We start from the raw sequence: 25,778 nt of genomic DNA, 5'->3' as shown, positions 1-25,778 counted from the left end.
CCCCCCCCCCCCCCTCTCTCTACACACTATACCATCTTTAAGATGTTGTACCTGTAATGAAATGATTCCATATTCAGCATGTTTTGCTTTGGATTATTTTTAGATTATTAACAGGATCTCTGTTACAAGTGTAAGACACTTTGTACCCTGTGGTCTTTGTGGATTCTTTTAGTTGTGCCAAATAAGCCTGGTTGGCTACAATAACATATGTCACTGTGGGCTTAAGTGGCGATATCATCTGAATTTCAGGAGTGGGACCACGCCTCATTCTATATATGCCCCCTTCACCAATACCATCTGTTCTCATTTCCATACCCCACCGCCCAGGAGCTGCTCCCAGTCCCCTTCGAGGCCTTCCCCAAACCACAGCACCAGTTCACGTTCTCTCATCCATCATCGCTCATCGTAACTTAGGATGTGGTCCCAGCTAGTGAAACTCTATTAGAGAATTTGGGCACCAAGAGCATGGGGATTCTGTCAAGTGCCTTCAATTTGTGTGTTTAAGCTTTTCCTATACCTATTTCCAAAAAGGTATAGGAAAAAACTCCCCTCTTCCTGTTCAAATGAACTATATAATCTTGGATTAAGCCTGTTTTGGACCATATTCATGTATAATATTGCACCATTTGAGATCACACCCTGCCTCTAACAATACCAGAACAAAGTAAAAATCCTGTATTCATCCCTTTAGAGGTCACGTGTGTTTCTTTTTGCCACCATTTGATCCAAACAAAATCTTTTCCAGATACAGAGTTATGAGTTATATTTCTCTTCTTCTTTTTTCTCCTTGACCTTCAGGTGACTCCTTCCCTTCTTCTTTTTTTCTCTTCCTTCCACCTTTTCGCAAGGCTTTTTAAACTGGGCCTTTGTGTTTTTGTGGCAGGGCTCCCTGACTGAGCTACATTTGGCAGCGTTGCTAAAACAAAGCTAATCTGCCTGCAGGATAAGTTGGAATTCGCCTTTCTAGTCTCACCCCTGGTCCTTCCCCTAGTGTTACTGAGCCGTCTCGACTTATCTTTCAATATCCCTCCTTCTGCTTTACTCTGAGATAGCGTATCATCCAGCACCTGATGATGGATGTGTAATTATGTCTGTTCTACTTTTCTTTTCCCCTCTAGATCCTTCCTTAATTACCTGATCTGATACAGGGAGCTAACAAACAAAAGGAAGGGCAGGCAGCAACTAAGCTAAAGTCTGCTAGAGTAGCTTTGCATGATTTGCAGTTCCAAAAAATATTTCTCTGTTGCTTCTTAATGCAGACCCTCAATTCTCCAGTTCCCCCCCTTTTATCTGAAACAAGTCATTTTTAATTTCCCTTCCTTTGAGTCCCCTTTCCTGTGATTGGGTGCCCCTCTCAAACCCAGGGTTTGAACAGCAGTTGGGTGGGGTTTCTGTCCTCACAGCCAAAGCTTTGTGTCTGAGATGACCATATCAGAGTTCTCTCATTCATATCATACAGAACCAAGAGAAGAAGAATGTGTTTTAAAGCAAGTGTTTTTTAAAGCAGTCTGAAATCTGAGCTTTTGGCTCAGAGAGATTATATACTGACCTCATTATCTGAAACTTGATTGTGTTTATTACAAACATCCTGCATTGACACATTATATAAATGACAGAAAGTTTAAAAAGGCATAATAGATCCCTGCCAAACCAATCTAAATCACAGACTGGATTTCGATATTGCATCAACTTTAAGTGTAGTTAAACTGTATAAACCTGAATTTATTTACTGATAATTTCTTATTCTCTATAAAATGCTGACTTTCTCTGATCACCTTGGATTATTGATTGATGTTACAAGAAATAGTAAGAAAAAACTAAAACCAAAGGCCAGTGAAATTATGAGTAATCAGGAAGACTGCAAAGCCTTTAATGAGTCAAACTTGATTCTGTTTAAGTGCCGGAGGTATGAGAAGCAATCATTGATCTACTGATGTGACCTTTTCAACCATGCTCTCCCTCCGACACACATGCACTAACAAAGCTCCTCCTGAGAATATGCACAAACAGATTACACCGAGTGATTGTGTACGCGCTGGTTTGTATGTAATTCCCATGTGGAATGGGATGCGTGCAGAAAAGAGTGTTATGTTTTTCTTCAATGAACTGGCAGCTTGCAGCCTATGTAGAGTCTCAGTGTTTTTATGTTGAGCACCCACCAGGATTAAAGATGTTATATTCTGATTGTGGCTGAGGAGGCTTCCATATCCCACCCTGTGCACAACATGTCATTGACTGGACTAACTACTGTTATTTACTGGGATGAAAGCAAAGTCTGATTTAATGAAGTTTAATTATTAAGCCTATCAGCCCCACTTAACAACACACATGCAATGTGCAGTGTTTGCACTGGCTGTACAGCTCAAACAGTCAAACATGCCAAGAATAAAAATTTGCATCATGTTTTTTTCTTCTGGCTCTTGTGGCTCAGTCACAGTAAAGTAAAAATACAATGGCAACCTCCTTGCAACTAGGAAAAATTGGTGGTTGCCCGGTGATTGCATTCAATTTTTTTTCCAATTACAAGTAGTTGTTACAATTGCCTTCCAAGGTGAATCAAGAAGTTGCCTGGTAGGATGCAGCCTGTCTCTAAACAGTCACAGTCTGACTTAGACTGACTTGTGAACACTGTCACATTGATTGGTGAAGATTTGCAAAAAAATGCTGTCAACTTTATGTACCATTTTGGATCCAAAGAAACTGCGTCACTGTTTGTGGCAGGTTTTCTATGAAATATTTGGCTGGACTCTAAAAGTAACTAGCTTTTGATGAATTAATTTTGATCAAAATGTCCTATTATAATGTGTGTTTTTGTGTATGGAGTTTTATCACCATTAATTGCTGTATTGTCACAATAGACGTAATACATGTCATTGCCAACTTGACCAAGTCAGTCACAAACCGATAACAGACTAACTCTAACTTATTGTAATTTTATCACCATCACCAAAGTCAGCCAGCTGACTGCAAGTGGTTGCAGGCATGGTCCCCGTTTCAAAGGCAACATTCACACATTGCACATGATTTTTTTGCAGTAGTGTTGGGCATCTTCAGCCCTTGTTTTCCCTCTTGTGACTGAAGTTTCCAAAGAGTTGGAGTCAAAGCCTCAGGGTCATGTCATGGATTTTAACAGGAAAGGTAATATAAAATCTGGCATTGTATTATCTCGCCAAGATAGCCCTTGTTGCTGGATTATACCATCAGAAACAGCGGAAGCAGCTGTCACAGTGCTTGAAAAGTAAGGCGCCTCATCATCAAAAAGCAGTCGGGTTGCCATGGTGAGCACAGCGATGGATGATTGGCAGTCCTCATGATCAAAAGACAAGCTGCGCAGTGTTAGTTCTCCAATGAGCTTCACTTCATATTGGGAGAGTTTCTCAGCGGCTGCTAATTTGTGACTTCTGCTCTCCTAATGAGCAACAGTTGGGAGCTGCCATTGAGAAGAGGTTGTGTGTACTCTGGTCAGTGTGCACACCATCTATGTGTGTGTATGTGGTTTTGGAAGAGCGGGGGTTTTCCGTGATGTGCCTTAAAGCACCAGGGGTGCTAAAGATATGACATTTACATGCCGCATAATTAACACTGTGACCTTGCAGGGTGTGTTTGTCTGTATAATAACTGTGCCTAAAGCTTTCTTTCACTAATTATTTGGGGTCACAGAACTTTGCTTTATATTCTCATCACACTGTATTAAGTGCAGTGGGTCAATCTGTACAGTTGTTGTGAACTAAACTTAAAGATCAATAAACATTTCTGTATGTTTATCACAAGTGAAAAAGCAAATAGTGCATATGCATTTACATGGAAATACAGCAGCTAACTAATGAGAGCCTTGTGACAGCACCCAGCAAGTGGTGTACCTCTGCTTACATCGAGGATACAGCAACCCTAGTTAGCACTCAGTTGCCCCTGGTTACAGCATCCCTCTATTCTCTTCCCAAGCGGCTTTATGGTCTGCTGTTGCTATGACACCAAAGTTAACACCCCTCTCTCCCCGTCTTCCCCCAAGACATTCCTCTGCAGCTGCTGGCCTTCAGTTTCTAATTCTCACTCAGGTGTCGCCTGCCACCTGAGGACACGCTGAGCATAGTGAAGAAATGCTCTTTTCTGAGAGCTGTTACTCAGTTTGTCACTTTGACTTAAATAGTTAACACTGCAAAATATTGAGGTTCCTGACTTTGGTGATCCCCTGATGTTTCCTCTGCTGTTTCTATGAAGCTGGCAATCACCTCGGGATGAATTGTAATAATCTAACACCACCTTTGTGGTTGTTCAGTTTGTCCAGTAGGTTTTTAATAAGTCCTGCAAAATGAGGAGAATTTCCAACAACCTCCCATGTATTCATGCTAATTACCTCCACTCAGTAGGCTGTGATTTCTTTGTCTTATGCATGCCTGTTAACCAGGGAAAGACTAGGAGTTTGTGGGCAATTAAATATCAGGAGGGCTCGTGCCACCTCTCCCTGCATGAAAAAACTACCAGACCGACCTTTAGAAGGAAATGGACATTAGATTTTGGTATCTGTTCCTCAAGCACTACATTGCCATTTGGAATGACTCGTATGTGCATTAAATGGATAAAGCAAATTCCAAAGTTTCCTGTGACACTGAATGTTTTGCTTTGTAATTTTTGCTTGTGATTTAATGGCAGAGAAAAACATTTTAGGCCACAAATTTGGGGCAAATGATCTTTGCACCCAGCCTCATAAAAGATGCAATGAGTTTGCTGATCTACTGTCCAACAATCAATAGTAAAGCCAAAAGTTTAGTGAGGTTATATCTGAGAAGAGTTACTTAGCAAAAACCGCCTCACATCAACACTCACTGTTGCCTTCAATATACAGCACGGCAGCATACTTGGTAAAGTGTAAAATATGTGTTAGTTTAACACTCACAGAAGTCCATCTATTTTTGTTATATACAGTATGCTGCTAAAGCAAGTGTGATTCAAAGCTTAATAAATCATTAACAGTTGTTTTTTTTTTTTACATGGTTAAATAGATAAAGAAAAGCAATTTGTCCATGTATCAAAGTGGACTCAAGAAATAGGCCTGAGATTAGCATAGAAAGCTGCCTTAGTCACATAACTAAGCTATAGTTATGGCTGAAAACTTTTAGCAGCACTTCTTTGCAGTTTTTAGAATCTGCATGCAGTATATGGAGCTATTTCACCAACACACCCGTATGACTCTGGCCTACACTATGCAATTTGTCTGTATTTGGTAAAGCTGTCTGCCTATTTTTTTACTCTCATTGTTACCATCGTTTCTGATTTACCCCTTTTCACACCTGCAGCGAGACTTCTGCCCTCCACTCACAGCTGCTCTCATATTAGCGGCGCACTTCACTGATTTACTGTTGAGTTGCATTTAGTATTCGACTCACAGCTGGCATCTACTACAACATCTGTTGCTTACCAACATACACCCACATCACTTCACATCACCCACAGAAGTGTTCTGCGGCCAATAGTAACCTAAGTCTGAGAGAAATTGCTCATTGGTTTTGCAGTGTCGCCTCACATATCGAATATGTGAGTTCCAGATTGAATAAGGCTGTCTCTCTCTGAGTGTCAGCAGTGAAGACCAGCCTATTATTTTTCTGCAACCAGAAATATTGTAATCTGGGATAGCCTCCAGTGACTCAGGTTAAAGGCCATGAATCCCATTTCAGCTGACAGCTTATATACAGCTGCCACAACACGCTACATTCACTTGATCCTCTGCCGCTGATCTGCAAACTCAAGGCTAAAGCTGAACCCTGTGCGCTGCATTAAGTGACGATTTATCAAATGACCCACTGGCAACAGAAGCAATTATATATGCTCTTATTCTAAGGAAGAAAGTGGTATTTAGAATTAAAAGGGTCAGATGAACATGCTGAAGATTTTCTGCCATGTGGTGTGATCTAAATCTGTCCCTCTACTAAAGCCTGAAATGCCTCGCAGAGCTTCCGTTTCCAGTCTGAGTTGCTTTTCTATATTTTTGAGTGAAAGTTTAATTCTTCTTCTTCTGATTAACATTTTGCACCCCTAAATCTGTTTGCCAGGCTTTGGTATGCTTCAAAAAAATCTCACAGAGTAGCTTTAGTGTCGTTAACACTATTGATGCGTATACGTGCCTTGTTAACCGTCTGCCTAGAAGCCTCGCATCCTCCTTTAGCCGATCGGAAACCCTCGCTGACTGAAAATGACGTCTCTTGTCCTTCCACTCTCTTCTCTTATCCTCTCTTTTATGAAGATGGCACCTTCGGTGAGCAAGAGAAACAGTGGTGTGTGGTGTAAGGGACTGTTGAAGTAAAACTGAAATATTGTCTTTTCATGTAGAATTCAAAAAGGGCTCTAAGAGAGAGGAGAGTGTGAAAAGTTGGTGACAGAAAAAAGTGAAAAGGAAAAGATGGATGTGTAGAACAGAGGGATAGGACAGCCTACACTATAGGAAGTTTTATGATTGCTCCACCACTCCAAGTCTTTCTCTCTAACTACTCTTTACTTTTTCCCTGTTTTTTGTTCACGTTCAGTGGTGCTTCCCTCCATTCTTAACTCTCCACTCTTCGGCTGCTCTGTTATCTGCCTTTCAGATATACAACTCTGTTAATTATGACTCAAAGGAGGCCATGATGACAGGTACTAGTCATTTGAGTGTGTTTATCTAAACTGCTGTCCCATTCCCTCAGGTATAATCACAACAGTTGTGGATCTTCCTCTGTGGCCCCAAACATCTGTTTGAAATGTCTCCCTCTGACTGTAACCTGGATTTAGTCTGTTGAGCTGACAACTGTGCCCAGTAATGAGGAGGCCTGCTGTTGTGGTTGGAGCTCTTTTAACATTGTTCCGCTATGTTTGATGTTGAACGTCTCTTGGTCTAAGTTGTAGTGTTTGGCTCTGGAATGCCTTAGTTGGCAATAAAACGACTCCACCTACATAGTTGGATTGATGGAAGCGGTTCCTTTATTTTGTTTTGTACTTGTCCCACAGCGTTCCTGCACTGTGTTGTTTCAGCATGGTCTGGCAGCTATGGGTGACAGATTTTCATGTAATCTTTTTGGAGCTTTTTTAATGCAATCATCTGAAAAAGAACATGGGCTGTTGTGTGGTGTGTACTCAAGTTTATATGCATATAAATATATCATTTTACAGTTTGTGTAAACTATCAATTATCTGTTTTTTTTTATATACGCGCACAATGTGTCAGTTTCTTCTTTTAAATCAATGCTAAGGGCTCTTTTAGTGTAAGTATTTTATCATAATTTGACACCATATTTCATTATTTTGATGTTTAACTTGAGTCTTACATGGCAATTTGGGTGACTGTTGTTGCGATTTGGTGCTATATTCAATTTAACTCAAAAAATGGAGTTGAATTCAACTGAACTGATTGCCTGAATTTGATACGTTATTAATAAACAACTCTTCTCATCGTCACTTCTAAGCACACAAGAGCTAAAGTGGCGATGTTCATAAAGGTCTCCAAGTCCTCAAGTCAATTTTGTTGTCATGTAGCCTCTACTTCTGCAAATTCATGTCAGTTGGAGGGTTTTTTGTGTGCACAATTGTAGTAGTACTGGAGAGCTATGACTCAAAAAGTACACAAACAAAGTAATGCTGTGTATTCGGTGACAGTAGCTAGCTCCAGCATTTCATTTTGAATAAAAGGAGCTGCTTTGATGCTTGTAATGAGAACAAATCGGTCTATAGATTAACACAATATAAATAGCTTTCCTGGAAAGCTCGTTAATCTGCCGTAGCAACAGGGTGCCGAGTGATAACAGCAACAACAAAGGGGCCAATGCGACGTGCAGAAATGACCTTGTTTAGTGTACTGACATTCTATTATCTGTCATTAAACACCATCACACTGCATTAAAAAAAGCACCATTGTGGGCAATGGTAGTCAATTACTGCCTGGTGAAGTAGCATATCTGGCTGTAACAGGAACCATAAAACACCATTTGTGTAAATGAGGCCTCCCCAGAGGGCTGATTGCAGCAGAAGAGGCTGCCAGTGGGTTTCAGATTGTGGGATCTACAGAGGAGGTAGGCATCTGAATGCATCATCTTCATTTGTGCACTGACATCCTGCTATTATCTGCCATCACCTAGGATTACTCATCATTAGGATAGACCCCCCCCCCCCCAAACACACAAGGTTACTCCTGAACTGCACACACACCTAAGCGCCGTCTCCACGTTGTTGCACCCATTGTGTGCAGCCACACTCATCTAATAATAACATTATGTTCAACAGCAGACTGATGATGGTTACACGTCATTCCACTCTCTGCTGAGACAGAAAATAGATAAGAGTGACTGATCATCTGCTGCAACTCATCTCTTCATTCAGACAGTGTATCGTTTCCACCTGGGAATCATCTGTCACCTGAGAGATGCAGAGAGGATTATATCCCTCTCATTAAGACAAATTATGACCCACATCTCTCTTTTATTAAGAACCGAGGAGACGGTGATGCTTGAACTGATTAGTATTTACACGAAGGCCTTACTAGATGCTCCGACAAAGCAGATGAAAAGATCATAGCTGATCTTACAGCGTCTTACCCTGACTCTCTTTAAGTAGAAATGTATTCATATTATTGTCAGGTTCGGAAGGGTGCCTTCAACCACAGCAGTTATCAGAGCTCTTTAGTGTCAAATGTGTTGCCCATAGTTATCAGAAAGCTGTGAGGGTGATTGTGACCTTTTTTCATTCGGTGAGGTCATAAAAAATTAGCTTGCAGAGATGAAAATCCAATAAACAGTTAGCCTAATGATTTGTATGAGCTCAGGTTGTTAACACATCAAAACATGTTTCAGTCTCATTGTTAACATTAACATATCTTAGATTTTGAAAGCACAGCGTGGAAAATATCACTGCTAGATTGCAGATTGCAGTCATCTAAAGAATTTTTTACCCTTTCTAATTGAACTGCACAAATGTAGATACGGTGGCCACTGTAGGACAAAGATTTTCTTAATAGGAATATGCTTGGCATGTTAGTAGTTAGGTCTGTCGAGCAGAAAGGAGGTGACTTTGATGTTACTTTTAAAATCCTTCTTTCCATGCAACTCGTCCCATGTGGGAAAGACTATTGTTACAGTATTTACTCCTTTTATCCTGAAGTTTTTGCTTCTTTAATGAAGGGGAACCCCCTCTTAGATGATCAAACATAGATTTGATCCGTCATATATTGAATCTGAAAGTGCAGGAACGAATTAAAGTTTGCCTCCACATCGCACAAATGCCTACAAGTTCTCTTCTCTCCCTTTGGCGTACTACATATCTGCCACAAATGTAAAATGTGATTAGGTGGAACAGAGATGCCCATCTCTGCCACTGATTAATTTTTAACTTATTTATAAGAATGCATTAAATTGCTGGAAGATGTAATTACGCACCAATCAAAGTTTATTTATGAGTACTGTAATGCCATTTATTTATTTATTTTTTATTAAATAATCAAAAAACAAACAAACTACTGACTGCTCCTTTAATTGCAAGAACCCACCAAAGTCATCCCACAAATGAAAAAGGCTCAGCTGTACGAGAAAATATAAACAATTGCCTAAGCACAAGTTTGAGCTTGTTCAGTTTTTGCAGGAGAAGTGGTTTGATGCTTCAGGACCAACTGGCTGATGTGGCAAATTTAATTCTGTTTAACATCTTTACCATACAGCTACTTCCTTTGCTATTTCTAAGGAGCCTTTCAGGACTATATCACACATAATGGATGAGATAGTCCCTGACAGGTCTGCTTTTGCACACATACAGTACCTTGAAGATGTGAGACCTCCGAAAAAAGGAGTGAGAGAGAAAAGGGTGCAAGATTTTTCTCTTTTCTCACAACCACAAGCGTCAAAAGCACTCACCATTTTCCTTTCTTATTCCGAATGATTTATTGTTTCAATCATGTTAAATTGATCACAAATACTAATATACATTTTATTTATTTTATTAGAAATGTGCATGAAGTGTTCCTCTATTTTTTTTAAGTGACACTATTAGAGCAAATAGGGTTGAGTGCTGTTACAGTTAGCACACTGTGTTCAGTGTAAGTCTGCAGCTGATGACCCAGTTTGCAGAGCAGTGTTAAAATGATCTTGCAGACATGCTCCCCAGTGTCAGGGTTTTCTTCTGGCCCAAAATGAATGGGGTTGGCCGGACTTTGTAAAAGAATATTCAGGTAATACCCAGGATCTGACTGTTAATCAGAACATTAATCATAAATATTTAGTCGTTGTCTGTCACTCAATGGCAACCACCAATTAGATACAACTGAATCACACTGGTCAATAAGCGTTTCCTCCTTTAATCCGGTTATTTTGCTAAAGGATACTTCAGCAGAGAAGCTAATTGGAAAGTAAGACACCACTGTTACTTTTTTTACAAACTTGAGTGAATGCTAAGTGTCCTGCCAAACTATTAGAAAGAGTGTGTGTCTGTTGTAGGTGGGCTGTAGTGATGGATAGGGAGAAAGGACAAGATCTGACAGCTCAGTGAAAATCACTCCTGTTCCCCATCTATCAGATGAAGCAGCTCACTGGCAGCCACACACATACACACACACACAAACACTCATGCACACACACTCCCACCCCAGACACACTTTTCTCTACGTAATGGAAATGTGCAGGAAATACCAGCTCATAGAAATCTAACTTTCCCTGGCAAAGAAGATGATACTGGATGAAGACAGCGAGAGGGGATAAGAAATGGTTAAATAAAGAGGAGCCTGTGTTCAGAGCAGGAGAGGAAGATAAGAAAGAAATGAAGGTGGGGGAAGTGTGTGTGTGTGTGTGTTAATGGCATACAGGGAGAGAAGGCGATGGTGATATCCTGAAAGGAGGGTCAATTCCCCCTCTTCTTGTTGCTATGACAACCCATCATACAGCTCCCTAAAAATAATGATAAACAGCAAGAAGAGTAGAGGAAAGAGAGACTGCGGAGAGGAAAGCAAGACCAACTGTCTTCTGTAAAATAACACAATTAAATTAAAGGAAAGAGATGAGCAGAGTGGATGTATGTGTGTGTCTCTGAAGGGAAGAGCGGTGAAGGCATGTTCATTTTCTCTTCCTCCTCAGTATGTTGCTGCTGTGTGCAGGATGTGGAGCCCAGCAGGAAGAAGGAAGTGCTAATTGCTTCTCTTTATTCTACACTATGAAAAGAGAGAGCAGTTAACGCAGTAGGTCCACCGCTCTGACCGTCCCCTCACTCTCCCCTTTTATTCCGTCCTCTTTCTTTCTAACACGAGCAAGCACTCGACGTCTGTGGCAGTGAATATCTCGTGTATTAAATCCCAACTCCTTTGCCCAAGAATGTTCACCCTCAACCCTTTCTGGTTCTGTTCTGGCGGTCCAGAAGACACGGCCTCCCATGGCGCTATTCAAACACAGGCTCCACTTGCTGATGCAAAAAAGCTTTTATTACTCCAGAGTAATAAAAGATTAGTTCCTCTCTCTCAGTGAGAGCAGAAGACAGGGGGAAGTTTTTTTGTATTTTGGGGGGGTTGAAGCCAAGATTCCAAGGGATCTGCCGTAGTAGCTGGATGGCAAAAATAGCTCTAAATTAAAAGCACATAAAAAAAGCTCAGGTCTGTATTAGTGTTACTGTGTTGGTTACTGTGACGCACTCATTAAAGAATGAACTTTAACCTGAGTTGCATACTTGATCTCGGTTTCTGTAGCCAAACCAGTGAAGCTGCCCCACTCCGAAGGAGTGTATGTTGCCCCTCACGCACACAAACACACACACACATGTATTTCTTTTTTTTTGTAGAAGTGGCTGCATCTGATCCTTTCTGACACCTACTTTGTGATGTAATTGGTCATCCTCTTATCACTTCTCTTTTCTGTCTACAACTTTCTTTTTCTTACTGCCTTTAAAAACATCTGTCAGCCCTCTAAGCGTTTCTGACTGAACAAAGGAATCTGAGATCTGAACACAAGCACGTGTTACAGGCAGTCAGTCACGATGAGACTGAGGGATGTCCACTTTGAGTAACAGATTCATACATTTCAAGGCTTAACAAACAGAATACTACATAGCTCTCAATAACGCTGCTTAGAAGTGACAAAATTTCCCCTGTAGCAAGTATTATATATGTCAGGGCAACTATAGCAAGCTGAACAATAGTCATAGTAATTCAATAATAAGTCACATTAATGGACTGGCATTTGTATCTTGCTTTTCTACTTTACTCAGCACTCAAAACGCTTGAAACATTTACCAACCACTGGTTTCTAAGCACTCTAAGATCCATCACATCCGATTTATAGTCACCAATTAACCAAGGATTAAAGTGGGATTTGGCAGTCTGGGGAACCCTATGATCAGGTGTAGTGGTACAGAAGAATCACCTGGAAATAAGGCACATGATAATTTATTTTTTGAGCCTTAGTATATTTAATTTTTTTTGCTGTGCAGGCTGCGATCAGCTCATATGTGTCAGTAGTGAGCTGAATTCAGTGAGTTAAATAAGTGGATGCTAACACGAGCTATCACAGCTGCTTTCTAACCCCTAGGCACTTAAAGTTAGTGTGAAAAGCATTATTCAGTGCGTGACTCTTATCACCTTCTTCACGTTATATTGAAATTGTTCTGCTACCTTAGACGTAGCCTAACATTGACCATGAACACCACACACTCTGCACCCGTCCAGCACAGAGCAATGCTGTCAACCTGTCCACAGTGTTCTAAACTAACTGCACTAAACTGGCTAATATTTTCATGCAACCTTTGAACAATTTGTTTTACAAAAACAGAATTTCAGAAATCGTTTATAGATCCAATATGTCATTAAAAAAAATACTCAAATAAACAAGGACATGATATGTAAGATTTAAATTTCCAATTTGTAAAATTTCACTTGCTGATCAGTACTTACCCAGTAAAATGTTTATAATCTCCCACTCCTGTCCTGTGTATCTTACATTTTTTTCCATCTCTGAGAGTATTATACATTAAAGTGTTTTTCCTCTCCCTGGGTAATACAGCAGATATACTATTTAGCTAGCAGACACATTTTGTGAGAAACTGCACATATCTGCTGAGCTGAAAGCTCTATGTTAGATTACCCACTACTTTATTGCATCTGCAACATGAACGGGAATCAAAAGTTTGGATTGTGATCGGAAAACCCACACAGATGTAGGGAGAACATGAAAACTCCACACAGGAGCCATCCAGGTACGGAAAAAGTTGTTTCTGTTCATCTGGACGTAGCGTTTTCAGTGGGAGGAACATTAACTCACTCATCCAAGTGACTTCTTCAGTCTGGGGACTGACTGAAGAGTAACTTGGAATTAACCTTTTGGGAAATTTAAGCTGTGTTCAGATTTGTTGTTTTTGTTATTCTTTGCTTTATCTATGTAGTTACTGATTCGTGTAATTCATGCCCCCCATCAATAAACATTCATCCAGGCTCTAAAATATAAAAGTAAACAAAGTGATCAGAATCAGCAATGACAGTTGCCATTTTATCAAGACTTTTAATTCTTGTTGGTTGGTCTGCGATCAAATCAAATTGATCATTCTTCTAATAAGAGTTCAGTGCTTTGTTTATAAAGGTGAAACAAATTGTGATTTAATCTTGAGTGATTGCACTACTGAGAGACAGCCTGGAAATGACAGCTTTCACAGGTGACATTTTCACCACCTATAATTTGCGGCTCTGGATGTTATGTAGATTTGCATTTCTCCACGTTTGGCTGAACAAAGAGAGCTTTAGTTGCATGTTTTCCATTGTTGTATTTTCAAAATGAAGAAGTTTGATGAAAGAAGTGGTTTCTAAATGCCAGCCTGTTTATGTGCCCTCATCAGGACCACAGTAACGCCCCACCGGCATTATAATAAATGAACGCAGGTTTCATTCAGTCTGCGTCACATCACAAATGTGGAGTGCTGAGTATTCCCATTATATAGCCACTGACAAACAGATTTGAGATTCAAAATTATTTAGCAAATTATTTAACAATAGTCAGTAAAAGTGGATGAATTTGCATTTAGCTCCTTACATAGGTCTGAGTCACACTGAAAACATCCAAACAAATATAACAGAAAATACTGAGAAAACACAAGCAAGTTCTCTACTTGTGTCCTCATTCTGATTTTGACCCTTAAACTGTCAATGGTGTGTGCGAGAGTGTGTGTGAGAGAGATTTCCATAATTTAAGTGTTATATAAGCAGTACAGGTCGTTGTGTTTGTGTGAATAACAACCAGAATGGAGCAAAGCAAATGGGAGGATAATTTACCCAAGGAAGCATGACGAATACAGTCAACCTGCACAGAGTGGTGGTGTTGAATATGCTGATAGGTGTGTATCTGGACTCTGCTCGAAACAGACAAACTTACAAATACATGTGCTTTATTCCTCGTGTCATAGTACCCCATGTCTTCTCTTTTAATAAATATTCTCGGTTGTATGTTACCTCGAATAAATAAACCTATAACATTTTTAAAATGTATCTAATTTTCCTTCTTGCGTGAAACAACAGTAACAATAAAAACTTTAAAAGGACCTGATTCCACATTTTCATTCTTGGAATCTGCTAAATTAGGATTTCATTACACACAGAATTCCAAATTATTCTCATTCATCTTGCATTGGATCTTGTCGCCATTCATCAATTAAGAAACGTGAATTTCCTCTTATCTCTGGAAGCTACCATCTTTTCTGTTGTGAACTACTCTGATAGTTTTTTATTCAGGATGCTTTTTGTACTTTATGTGTGTGTTTTATAATGTTTCTGGCTTAGGCCCTTGTATTGGTGTTGATTAAGTCTTTGCCTTCAGATCAATCCCCAGATACTTGATCTGAGGGATTTAATAATCTTTAAGTCAGTCCCACTGATGCTGACCTGCTGACTAAGGCATCCTTCTTGATTCTCAAGTCTACCTTGATCTCCTCTGTCTTCGCCAAATTCAGGTGTAGCTTCTTGTACACCACTTCAAAAAGAAGCAGGCACCAGTAGTCCTCTAAGAGCCAACCCTCCCGACACAGCTCACAATCTCCTCTGAGAATGTCGGCCGATGACAGGATGAGTTGGACTTGGACTCTGAAGTGTAGAAGGTGAACAGCAAAGGAGATAACACAGTCCACTGGGGTGACCTGATATTACTCACCAGAGAGGGTTAGACAAACCTCTGTCGCCTCACAGACTGTGGTGTTTAACAGTTTGACTTATATGCAGATATCTGCCTGTATATCCTTCATCAGTACAGGCAAGTGGGGAAAAGGAGCTTTAGCAGCATGTGTATTATTACAATGTCTTCACTGTAATTGATGTCGGCCTTTAGTCATTCAGGTACGTGAGTCATCTCTTTTCAGAGATCACACTTATTATTTAACATTTAAAGTGATCTGAAGCAGTGATTATGCTTAAAAGTTATGAACATCTTTTGATGTTAATTTACTGGAGAGCGATAAGTTAGTTAAAAATGATTAACATTTACTCAGCGTTTCTCCATATTTGTCGTGCATTTAGTTTTGGGTGTTAATGGATGTGTTTCTAACAAATCCTACTGAAGACATATTTTCCATCGAACTACAAATAGCTCACTTTGCTTTACTTCATCAGAGCTTTTCCCCTGTTTGTTCCTTCCACCTGTACAAGATGCACTCTGTGCCGAAATACTACTCTGAGACAGAGAAAGTGAATTTGAAGGTTAGGGGAAAAAACAATCAGAGCACTGCTTGTGGTCATTGCAATCAATAACTGCACTTCTGTTTCTCCTCACTCTCTCGTATGTCTTCATTATTTGCTGTTGATTGTTGATTGTATTTAATGTTGTGTACAAATTACCTTTAATTTGGCCATGACCATTAGTACAACTGTTAATGGTTATGAAGATCACTTCAGTTTATAGCAAATACTGTGAGAGCCATGAGGAGAATATGCCCAGTTCAAAATCTACACCTAAAAATGATTGTCTGGATTTAAAATATGATATTGGGATTTTAAACATCATGTTTCTGTGTGTCTGAAACAATTTTCAGACAAAATATTTTATAACTATTAATCTGTAGATGAGCATCTGATTTTATTCGAAAGCTATGATTCTAAGTGCTGTGTTATTGCTGTGAATTTGCTCCAAGAATTAAGTTTGCTCTGGCTAGTCTTCAGCTATGTTTAAGGCCTTTTGCCAATTAGTGCGTTCATTCTTTAATTTCCCCCAAGAAACTTGTGTGTTGATGTGTATTTTATATTGGTGCTGGACTTGCAGTATTTCTACACTAGGCACTGTTTTCCTCATTTACATTTGTTTGTGTATACTATCACACACTTCCCAGGGAAAGTTGGGTCCACCTACAAAACCACCCACTGCAGCTTAGACAATTTTTGCCCTATTCCCTTGAGTGTTTTTTGAATGCAGTTTGAAGCCTTTTTAAATTAATTTTGCACTAACACAACATCCTGTATTGCTAATGTACAGGACCTTGGTACTTAATTAACATATCAAAATTTTGATATGAATAATGAGATCTTAGGACCCGTCCATCCCGGAAGTTATCTACGCAGGATTGCAACATGACCATAAAACAACCAAAATGAAACATTCACTTTAAAGTCTCTTAAAATTTGCATTGTTATTATATGGCAAGGTTTTTGAGTCTTCAGCCAAGATATCTTGTAAGACCTATCTTCAAATTGTTGCTGAAACATCCAGAAAGATGATGACACCACAATGACTGGGAACGTTCTTGGACTATAAAGGCAAGCTAGTTTATGCTGGTGGGTGTTCTACAAAAGTAAATATGATGTCACCAAATGTTATAGATTTATGAGAACCTGAAAGAAACATCTTCCAGTAATGGTCTTGAATGTCCCAATAAATTATGTCCTCCCTATCCAAATGTTGACCAACGGGGAATAGTTGAGTAAGTTTGTTCCAGTAGTGGAAAAATCTTTCTGAGAATATGAAATTCCGAGCTAAGAAAGGACATAAAGTGGATAAAGGTCTTGAGCTACCCGTCATTTCTTTGTATTTTGCTTCCAAGGAGCCAGAATTTCTTGTATTCTTTTAAAAGTGGTCTTATCCAATAAGACCACTGTTTGCTTTCTGAAGCCACTTCAAACTTTTCCTTTGGATGTTGGCTTTTTCACTCACTTACAGTCCAATCCTTGTTTGTTTGTTTAGCCACTAAAGCATAAAAAGGCATCGAAGAAGAAGAAAAACTGTAATTTTCTTTTTTTTTTTTTAAAAAAATCTTTGTTACTATTATCCGAAAACAGATGGATTTCATTATTATGAAGGCAATATTGTCTGACTTTAATCCACCATACAGTGCCATCTGGAAAGGATCTGATGCTTAATTTTTCAGTGTGTCAATGATCTCAAACACAGCAATGCAGAAAAGGAATACCTGGATATAAAGAAACAAACAGTAGAACACCATCAGTCATGGATTGGCCACCCCAGAGACCAGTTTGCAAATTATTGAAGCAGTACTGGAGAACAAAGTAAATTAAAGATGTTTAAGAATTAAGGTGGTCATTCAAAAATATCAACTTTCAAATTATACTACATACTGTATTTCCATGTGTGCTTGCACATGCTTCAGTGAATCACAGGATCTATTTCTCATTTTCCAGCAAAATGTAAATGAGTGATGTAACTGACCTAATAAAAGCTAAAGAAAAAAGGAAAACTTCAAGCTATACAGAAAACTAACGAACTGTATTTTGCAGCTCATGCACTTTAAGAACTCTATAAAGATGACAGACATTTATTTTTCTGGCCTTTCTCTCCCTGTAATAAAAGTAAATGTCTTGAGGGAGTTTTAAGAGCACATTCACACTGTGTGTTTGTTTGTGTGTGTGTGTCCAAGAATTACTCAAGGTTTCGCAGTGATGTCTAGCCTTTACCTTATCTCCTCCCTGCTGTTTTAGAATACTTTTCTGAGTCTGGGTAATTTCCTTTGCATCAGGATAATTTCTCTCTGTTGATTTTAGGGACGTAAAATATGGGCAATTTCATCAAATTGTGCCAATCTGCAGTTGAGACAGAATGCTGTTGGCTGTTGCATCAATCCGTCTGCTGCTGACTGCCTTGGTTTGGAGGCGAGTGGATGTCAGGGTTGTTGTACATTATTTATAGTGGGGTTTGCTGGGTGAACTGCAGCATCAAGAGTTAGCTAAAATGATCCATGGATGCTGTTTAGCAGCTGATTGTGGTGCTTGACTTTCCTGTTAGTGGAATACAAAAAATTAAACTCTCAACGGATACCAAGGAAGTGGTTACATGTGTGAGAGATTATTGTGAAACACACAAAAAAGGCACATCTGAGTCTTTGACAGTGGTACAGTATAAGCCAGGAATCAGAGAAGCTGTAGGCTTTTTTGTTAGCTGTGTAATTTGGGAGTATTTCATGCTTTTGAAAATAGGGTTAGCACACTATCTGCTTTGCTTGAGCGGTGTGTTACTGGAGAATTCCTAAGTGGGCTAGCTGGCTGTAAATTGGGTCACTGCTGAATTAAACACCAGTGCTTTCTGTGCTTCTTCACTGCTGCACCAGAGAAGGCCAGGTTAGAAATAGTCATGACCACAGAGTCTAAATTCACAGTTGAGCCCTGGTGGACAGGGAGAGTGGGACTATGAACACAAGAAGTGGCATTTTAGAAGTTCGCCTCAAACAAACACGCCTTCTGTCATGGAAAGGTTATGCCAAGCGTCACCAAAAGAAGGCTATTTGTGAAGGCGTTTCTGAGTCACAATCATTTTGTGCAGCAGAAATCGACATGGAAGAACATCTGAGAGGCAACGGCTACTTTGTTGCTCTAACAAGGATCTGGAAAAAAGGAAGGCTGAAAGATATGGAGACACTTAATGGGGAGAAAAGCATAAGAAGGCATGAGATGGGCCAGAAAGAGTGTAAGTGGCTGCAGAGTTCCTGCAAGTTTTTTGACAGTTTGAAACAGGCTCGAGTTTTGACCACCACTCAGAAAAAAAGACTGCATATGGTTCTCAAAGCAAACTAACAGAGAGTGCAACTGACTGTGCCAGAGTGGAAGAGAGCCAAAAAAGAAACCAAACAAAAACTAGCGGCAGAAGAATGAAGTAGGGAATAAAAAATAGATGCATCTTGATTTAAAATAAGAAATTCATAAACACATACTTCCCTAATCATGAAACTGAGAAATAGCAAAGGGGAATTATGAGGCAGACTTAAGAGCCAAGAGCAGCACATTTGAATTCAAGCCTTTATAAGGCTGCAGTCCTCTTGTCCCTGAGCTTTCTCAGTACTCCGCAGTGGTCCCCATGGCTCAACCTGCTGTATCCAGTCAGCCACACTCAAGGACAAACACACTTAGAGGGCAAGGGAATTAATATTTGATATAGCTATGCATCATGTGGTGAGACAGTCAGGAATACAGGACTAGCAAGCAAAGACAGGATAGAGCCAATGCCATGAATAACCACTCCCTACTAACTAAAACAAATTTAAACTGCTGGTTGAAACAATGCTTACAGCTAATTTTACTAAGTTGCGCTGGATCAAAGTTTTATTTCATTTTTGAAATGTTCCCACAGAACTTTTTGATGACTGTAGCTGTCCGTTGCTTTTTATGCTATTCTTGTTTGTACAGTAGCATCTAATCTACTGTACAAACAGTAGATTACATGCTAATAATACCAAGTGGTGGGGATAAAAGTGGCAGAAATGGATGCCTCATAAGTAATTGTGTAACCAGGAGGATGCCTTGGGACAGAGGATGGATGGATAAATGGATGGATTCATTGAAAATTCAGAAATCTTGAGCATCCTTAGCAATTTTTTTAACAAATCTTTGCAAAACTGAATATGAAGCTATTTCTTTTGCTAACAATCGATGCTATAGGCTTACCTGGGGATAAATGGTTACAAAACTGTGCCACTTTTTGTGGATAGAAAATTAAATCCTTCAATATTATATCTAGTCAGAATATTACAAAGACCAGGAGTTATCCATATTTTTTCTTCTAGACTTTGTTTTATTGGATGTTATATAAGAAGGCTAGAAATCCAGTACTGTTGAGTGCTTTGGTTATCAGTGCAGCCCCAAAAGGCCTTGGGGTTTTGAAACATAATCGCCATTGTGTGCTTACCAAAGTGCAACACAGACAGACAGCAAGGATTCATCTGAAGGTTTTTAGCAGACTGGAGTGCATGCTGGATTGATTTTACAGCAGCTCGGGAAAGGACTGAAGGCAGTCATCATGCCAAGGATGTATGAACGTGGACGTCAGTGCGGCAAAGCAAACTGGTATTAAACTGCTGCTGATTCACAGGTAGCTGATACTGTTGGGTTAACAGTATCAGAGTAATTATCAAGCAGTGATTTCATTTTTCAAATGGCAGACACAGGACTGTTTTTGACTGTTTTGAGTACAAGTTAAAGTTCTGATGAAGAGTTTGACTGGGGCTGAAGTACTGAAAAAAACGACTGAATGACTATCTCCAGGTCAGCAGAGGAGAACAGTGGTTTGATTTTGGAGATGGTTATCAGCTGAACAAAAACCATCTCCACCAGCTTCAGCTTATTGTCACAGAGATAAGCTCGGAGTCAGAATTTACAGATGGTGGTTTTTGGGCTCTGCTTTATGAATAAGAGTAACGGCAAGACTGAAAACAATCAAAAGTTAAATGTCATGCTAAGACACTGGGGGATGATATTTATGTTTCACGGTGGTGCAGATTTATATAAAAAGGAAAACCCTATTCACTTCAATGCACTAAAGAAAAATGCCCCAGGATCCACTTAATCAGGACAAATTAACCTCAGGGTAATAAGCTGGGATTTTTCACTCTGGACCAAAGCATCCTCTCGGTCAAGCGACTGGCTAACCCCCGTCATCCCCAGTGCTGCAACATGTCAAACCCAGGACAAAAAAAACAATGTCACTAAAATTTAATCCGTATAACTTGGAACTATTTAAACTCTCCAGATGCCATCGGGAACAAATGATGGTTATAAAAGAGATCCGGTGGGATGAAGGTATTATTATGCAGTATTGTAGTTTAGAGCTGTAGCAGGTTGCAGTAATGACCTGTAATTTCACTTTATCTCCTTCCATCCTTTTTAGAAGCAGCAGACAGGCTGCAGTTTATATGCTTCTTTAATCAGACACGTCCTCTTAATATTATTTAACACTGTTTTTGCAATTACAAATAAATGTCCTCATACCTTTGATGGTGTCGTACTTCCTGCAGATGACGGGAAGCTGTCTCTGGATGAGTTCCAAGCATTCTTCTCAGATGGCACGCTGAATGAAGAGGAGCTGGAGAAGCTATTTCACACCATTGACTCTGATAACACCAGGTCAGCACCATTACTGCACACCTGTTCGTGTGCGTGTTTGCCTGCAGCATGCACCGCGCATCCATAGCAGCATGAAATAAAAATGAATACAGTAAATTTACATGTGTGTGCGTGTTTTCGTGCTCGCTTGGCCATGTTTTTTGTTTAACTTCCATCAATTATGAAAGTCCATAAGATGCACGCGAGTGCTTTCCTGCTGCACCACATCAGTTCTGCTTTTTCTTATGTGTGCATGCTTAGGTAAGATGTATATAATTTACCCTGCAGTGAGGAAATGTCACATCCACCTCTGAAAGCTCCTTTTATGCAGGCCCTTTTGGACCAGAGCCCTTTGCATTAAATGACACTTTTAAATATAAAAATGCCAAAATAATAAAAGGGAAAGAGAAACAGGAGCAGACATGAAGGGGAAGCAGCATAAAAACAGAGGAAAGTCATTGTTACCTGTTTTTACATCTTTGCCTTTCTATTCATCTCTCTCCTCAAGACATTAACCTCTTTACAGCTACTCCCAAGATGTTTTATTTTGATTCTCATTGAATCAATTTATGACCCTTCATAATCAGCCAGTCAGCTCAGAAGAAGCATGCTGACACAGTGGGATCTGAGTAATCAGAAGTCTAGCTCTGTTAATTTACACAACCTCCCAGTCCTGCAGGCCCTCAAATAAAATGAAACCAGGCAGAACAAAAGCTGACCTTTATCATTTTTGTAGAATTGAATTAGGTTTAATATACAAATCCTCCACCCTGGCTCAGGTTTTTTACATCAGCGCAATAAGTGGTCCAAGCAACAGCCCACCGTCTCTTTGACGTCAGTGACATTGCCACTTGGATATGGGCTCACTTTATCAATCTTACTTGCTGCAGAGAATGCACTCAGAAAATGCTCTACTCATTAGGGTTAAGTAGATTTGGTGGTTGCATGCCAGGCCTTAGCATCATCATGTGACAGCAGATAGGGTTATTGATTGGTCCGAATAAAAGGAGAAACTCTATAAGCATTTCCTGTGTGAAGCAAGATGTTGATGGATGCAAATGAGAGACTGAGCGTTGTTCTGCCTCCAGCTGTTCGTCTTCCTCTGTCACTCTTTTGGTCTCTTCCCATTTCTCTTTATCCTTCTTCACTATCAGGCTGTTTTCTGAGCTTTCTGTCATGCTCTTCAAGCTTTCATCCTTCTATCACTCAACTCATCAACGCTCTCTCTCCTCATCCTCTCCATCTGTCACTCATTCCCCTTCCCCTGCCCTTTCAGGCTTCAAATCTTCCCTGCACAAGTCTCAGTCAGTTTCACATGCTTTTTCCCCGTGAACCGACGAGGCAGAACGAAAACTCCTGCGGTCTTTTTTTAGAACATAATTGCACAAAATGCAGGAAGACACTCACCTGCACATCAGAGTAATTGAGTTATTCAGTTTGTTCAAAAGCACTTGAAGAAATCTGGAGTTACTTTGGTCATTATAACAAAAACATATATTTCTATTTATCTGCCTTTACCCACATGCAGTACAGTTTCATCATCAGATGGTGAGTGCGAGGGTGGACATCCTGCCAATTTTTGGTGCACCAACTGCACATGTGCCCCAAGCCGGGGACTTCAATCACCCTTCAAACAAGTATACCAGTAATAACTACTCGACTATTATGGTCCGGGTCCACAGCAGAGTATAATCAAAGCTTTACTGTTTCAGCCACCACCATGCTGTTTATTTGGTGTTAGATGTTACCAAATTTGGAAAAGAGTAAGTGGAGTCTTAATTTATCAGCTAAGATTGGATGACTACTTTTAATTAGCGCTAAGTAACAGAATTATAGTGCGTTTTACAAACATCTTGGATGGTCTCAAACACAAAGCATGCTGTATTAAATTTAGTATTTTTCTTTGTTTTCATTCTATTTTCAGCAATTTATTTCACAAACTAGGAAGTTACTTAGTCGCGTATTGGAAACTGGAGGAAGCTCTGCTTGACAAACAGTGTCATGACAAATCCAAATGACCAAAAGCATAATTTTCTGCATGTTAATGTTCAGTTAAAATAAGTACTAACAAGTCTTTTATAGGCAAATATCCCCTAAACATCCCTAAAAGGGAATAGCCAAAGTTGGTGCAGATGTCCTAAAAACCTTTTGATACAGGTTTTAAACTATTAGACCAGAACACCTCTTAATAAAAACTGAACTTGTACAGCTGATGGAGTTAAGCTTTAATATGCACAGCCTCATATCAGCGTGTTTCATTGTCTTCACGTCTTCAGTGGATGTTGTAAAATCTAAAAACAAACTGGCACTTAATAAGGTGGAATCTCAAGTACAGTGAAATTCATTACTAACTCAATAGGCGGCTGCATCACTTGCGGAGAACAACATAATTACTGGTTTACTCTCTCTTTGAAAACACACCCTGCATCTGGAACTAGCATTTGGATAGTAAACAATCTTTCGTTTCGTTTTAACCAGCAAAAATGTTGGAACAACTTTATAACACTCAGTACACAGACATCCCTAAATTCTGTTTAAGCTGCATATGCTGTGCGCAAACATGAAAATGCATTTATTGTTGGTTAAAACCAGATTTTTGGTTGCCATTATTAAAGCCCATCTGTCACAACGAAGGATCAGGATTCATCCTGGCAGAAACACTGTATGCAAATACTTAATAAAATAAAGCAGAGCCGATTAAATGAGGCTGCTGAACAAGGATCAACAGAACGTATGCTGTTTGAAATATTCAAATTACATTTTTTTGACTGTTTTTAACACTTCGTTTCTCATTATGTTTGTGGACTTGCTGAGCAGTGATTTATTATCACAATGAAGAGGTGGACAGATGGAGTGTTTCTGCCTATCTCCTCCACTAAGCCACAGTTCATCCGTCATCACTTGCATCTCATCCATCTTTTGGATGGATCGTCCTTCTTCCTTCATTTCCACCTTTCTTCCATCCTTTTTCTGTCCCACCCCACTTCTCTCCTGGTCAGTCAACAGCGAAAGTCTTCTTTGAAGCAGTGAAGAATTCATTGCCAAATGAGTCCCCACGCAGTGAATGGAGCGTGAATGATGGCGGTGGATTGATTCAGACTCCTGCCACAGTCTTGTTAGATCCCTCTCTGCTTGCCAAGCTCTTTTTGTATGTGTGACTGCATGCAAAACAACTTTCCTCTGTTTCTGACCCTGCTCTTCTCCATTCTTTTCCTTTCTTCCTATCTCCCTTTCCTTTCTTTCCTTCTTCTGCTCCTTTGCTATGCTGTGATAGTAATGTTGACACTAAGGAACTCTGCGGTAAGTAGACTGCTGACACACACTCACACACACACACAAGCACGCACTTACTTCCCTGCCACTGCCCTCATTCCCTCTCTTATCCATTATTAAAAATACTTGCCTGTTGAAATGCAAAATATTTTTTTAAATATAGGATATTAAATCAGCTACTTTGGGCTAACCATTGCAAATTATTTTATGACTCTGTGTAAAACAGACTACTTTGCTAAGCACATGGGAGATTATGAGGGAGTTCTGGCTTCTCTGGAAACGCTCAACCTTTCCATCCTCAAAGCCATGGACTTCACCAAACGGGTAAGAGGTGTGTGTGTGTGTGTGTGTGTGTGTGTGTGTGTGTGTGTGTGTGTGTGTGTGTGTGTGTGTCAAAAAGAGAGCTGGATGGTGGGTAATAACAATATTGCAGTGACAACATGCAAGTTGATCTGAAAGAACTTTTTGAATGAATGTTCAAATGTTTATTCGATGTCACTAAATCACAACAAGAGTAAAAAACCACAGTGTTAGTTTTTTTTTCTGTGACATGAAGCCCATGAAAGCCTTTAGCCTTGTGGGAAGGTAAATTAAAAAAACAGTGTAAAATTGATAAATAAGTGACAACTATTAGTCCTATGCGAACAAATAAAGGAAAAATGCTGTGTAACTGTGAAAAAGGCTCCACTGCTTAATTATTATTATAGTTAAATTATAAGTTAATATATGATTTTTAAATGAGTTTTACTTACCTCTGGAACAGATCAAGTCTGGATTAAAATAAATTTGTTTCCCAAAATCTCTCGAGTAGGGGTGACGAGTACAAAGTTGATATGACTCGTGCAAACAACAATCACATGGGTCATTAAATGTGTTAAGTGCAGGCTTACAACCCGGCCTCATCTTACAGTATTGCCAAGCAGTGTGTTCTTGCAATTATAGAATTTGAAACCTGAGTGCAGCAGCTGGAGGTTCCTTGGGTTGTGTTGTAGCAGACAATGGCTGACAGATGTCAGAAGATGAACACACAACTCTTCTGTGCCTGAAAAGCTGTCTACACTAATAAGTGCGCTTTTTCCAAGGGTGGAAGCTGTGTGTTTTCACATGACCATTTAAATGTAAGGCAGTGCATATTGAGTATTTATTGACTGAGTGTCGATGTGTGTGTATTTGTTTGTTTAAAGTGTTCTGTTTCTGTGTGTGTGTATGTGTGTGTTGTGAAGTGTGTCAA

At 39.7% G+C, this 25,778-nt stretch overlaps 1 protein-coding gene across 1 annotated transcript in view; it reads left to right on the top strand.

Annotated features, from left to right (window-relative positions):
* Positions 1–25,778, top strand: part of necab2 (N-terminal EF-hand calcium binding protein 2) — a 131,719-nt gene that overhangs the window by 16,737 nt on the left and 89,204 nt on the right. The window contains exons 3-5 of the mRNA XM_005750644.1: positions 21,187–21,295; positions 24,549–24,574; positions 24,774–24,871. Of these exons, the coding sequence (XP_005750701.1) occupies positions 21,187–21,295; positions 24,549–24,574; positions 24,774–24,871 (233 nt within the window). The remainder of the gene's footprint in view (positions 1–21,186; positions 21,296–24,548; positions 24,575–24,773; positions 24,872–25,778) is intronic.

Source organism: Pundamilia nyererei, unplaced genomic scaffold (assembly GCF_000239375.1).
Source record: "Pundamilia nyererei isolate P.nyererei 1_Seehausen unplaced genomic scaffold, PunNye1.0 scaffold00283, whole genome shotgun sequence".
Classification (NCBI taxonomy): domain Eukaryota; kingdom Metazoa; phylum Chordata; class Actinopteri; order Cichliformes; family Cichlidae; genus Pundamilia; species Pundamilia nyererei.
This window is presented reverse-complemented; position numbering and strand designations above follow the sequence as displayed.